The following is a 2,753-nucleotide window of genomic DNA, read 5'->3' on the forward strand; positions in this document are numbered from 1 at the left end:
TTAATCAACTATTTATGGGAAGACAGGACTTAGAGTCAGGGCAGTCACAATGTGGTTATAGTCTGAGGCAGGGGGAAGCAAGTCATGGTTAAAAGACTCCGGATTTGTGAGAGTTTGTTGATAACTTAATTAAACAAACATATTTGAGAATAATGCTGACATTATCCATATTTCAAAAGGAGAAGAAACATACTTGGTGTTCCTGAAGAATACAGAAATGAGTCCGCATTGAGTCTATTTGGAGCTGGTTTCTTCGCCCCTTGATTCGTCTTAAGAGCAAGAAACAAGCTGAGATAAGAGAATGAAATTAATGGTTTCTCTGTAAAAATCAGATCCTTGTTATCAATAGTGGAAATCATACTTATCAACTGCCTTATTGTTGCTGAAGGCAGTTGACACAACGGAAACATCTAAGTAGTATGAAATATATTCAGCTTTATGAGGTGGGCTAAAATATTCCATCAGGAATTAGTTTTAAAAACCTCACAGTACTTAGATGTTTTCATTTTGCACATATATGTGCATTATGATTAGTTTTAATAGATTTAAATGTCAAATCTAAGTGATTAGTTATCATCTCAGTGTATGTCCCACAAACATTTGTGAACCTGTGTCAGGAGAAATGAAGTATAAATACTCATACAATCCAATTATATAATTAGAATAATATAACAAAGTTTTAATATACACATTAATATATTTTGATATGCTATGATAAGTTATTTCACAGAAAATAGCCAGATTATTTACAGTAAAATACCAGGTCTGCAATATTAGAACCTGCTAATCTGTCCCAATTTACTTAATAGCTAAAATGAAAATGCCTCTATATTAGTTCAGCATTATGCAAAATTGTTACACTTCTCGACAAAGCTACATCTTCTTACACTAAACTTCTGATATATCTCATAATGCCAAAACCAACATCTTCACACAAATTATTTCTCATAATTTAAAAACCTCCGTTAAGTTTTTGATATGTAAGCTGCCCGCAGATATGGGAAAAGATAGATCAAGCTTCCCCCCACCCCCCCACCTTGTTATTCTTTTAGGGACAGCCAGGCCACTCCAGATGGTGTGTTAGTGTTGGACATAGCTTTGGAGAAACTTCAACAGACTAAGGCTGTAATGTCAGGATTTTGCTGTGCGTCGCCCCCTCCCCCCGCAGTTCCCAGGGTAGGAAGGTGCTGAGATGGAAGCCGAGGGACGCCCGCCCACCTGCCACCACCTGTTCCCTCCTCAGCCCTCTGCTATAAATTCTCCTCCCTCAAAGATTCATCCAGCACTCTCCGACAGCTACTGCGCTAAAAGCGCTCCTTCCCTATCTGAGCTTCGGGAAAGATTTCATCTTCCTGAAAAGGAGTCTCGGGCTTTCCCAAAGGACTTGAAAGGCCTTCTCCGAACCAGCCACACCAAACTCTGCTGGAAGAAGGTTTCCTTTTCTTTTTCAACTTCACCTTGAGCAAATGACTTTCTCTTGAGCATCTCAATTTCCCCTCAACTGGGGCAAGTGAAGAGACATCAGCCTGGTTATCCAGTAGGACAGAAGGCCGAGTCCCGCACTGGCCCCTGTAAACTTTTTGATTGCACGTGAGTTGCTCTGTTTATGACTTATTTGCTGAGAAGAGCCTCGTTGGGAAGCGGCTCGGCAGACAGGCCCACGCGCGGGTGCTGAGCGGGCGGGCGAGCTCGGCGCCTCGCCGCCGCAGGCCGGGCATGAAGTCCTGCAAGCCGAGCGGCCCGCCGGCGGGAGCGCGCGCGGCGCCCCAGTGCGCGGGCGGCGGCGAGTGCGCGGGCTCGTGCGCCGGGGCCGGGCGGCTGGAGAGCGCGGCGCGCAGGCGCCTGGCGGCCAACGCGCGCGAGCGCCGCCGCATGCAGGGGCTCAACACGGCCTTCGACCGCCTGCGCAGGGTGGTGCCGCAGTGGGGCCAGGATAAAAAGCTGTCCAAGTACGAGACCCTGCAGATGGCGCTGAGCTACATCATGGCTCTGACCCGCATCCTGGCCGAGGCCGAGCGATTCGGCTCGGAGCGGGACTGGGTCGGTCTCCACTGTGAGCACTTCGGACGCGACCACTACCTCCCGTTCGCGGGCGCGAAGCTGCCGGGCGAGAGCGAGCCCTACGGCCAGCGGCTCTTCGGCTTCCAGCCTGAGCCCTTCCAGATGGCCACTTAGGGCGCCCAGTGAGGAGGAGCCGCCGCCCTTCCCCACGTGGCCTACCGTGCTAAGGATGCTTTCTTCCGATAGAATTAGTAAACTTTCAGGTTACCTATATTCGCAACATCAGACCTATGGACACAATCATTTTATTGCCTTTCTTTTCCCCTCCTCTGTATTTTGTAGATGCCATTACTGGATCTTGTGAATGGTTTTGTTTGCTGTGAAAATAATGCCCCCTTCCCCTTTTCTGGGCTACTTTGAGGGAAAACAGTCTTAAAAAAATAAGATTAGGCTATTCTGCTGTTCCAGTCCTCAGAGAAATAATCACGTTCTTAAACTTTGTAAGTTTGTCCTGTTCCGGTGAAGTTACAGTATCCATTACTTGTGCATGCTCACAACAGAGCTACCTTGCTGTTGTGTATATGCATTTACGCTTAGTGCATTGTGTGTGCATGCATGATGTAGAGTCAGACTCTTTCGTTGGTAGGGTACATGGGCATGAGCGCTCTGTATTTTTTTAAACTGTGTACACATTATTAAAATATAGATTTTGTAAGATATAAATAAAAACGTGGGTTTGTTTTTCATGCTAA

General features: G+C 46.6%; 1 protein-coding gene across 1 annotated transcript; it reads left to right on the top strand.

The window, feature by feature from the left end:
- Positions 1 to 1,282: 1,282 nt before the first annotated feature.
- On the top strand, positions 1,283 to 2,753 carry ATOH7 (atonal bHLH transcription factor 7). The gene has a single exon (XM_069461224.1). It carries the CDS (start codon positions 1,717 to 1,719, stop codon positions 2,173 to 2,175), a length of 459 nt encoding a protein of 152 aa, XP_069317325.1. The 5' UTR covers positions 1,283 to 1,716; the 3' UTR covers positions 2,176 to 2,753.

This window comes from Eulemur rufifrons, chromosome 28 (genome assembly GCF_041146395.1).
Source record: "Eulemur rufifrons isolate Redbay chromosome 28, OSU_ERuf_1, whole genome shotgun sequence".
Lineage (NCBI taxonomy): Eukaryota > Metazoa > Chordata > Mammalia > Primates > Lemuridae > Eulemur > Eulemur rufifrons.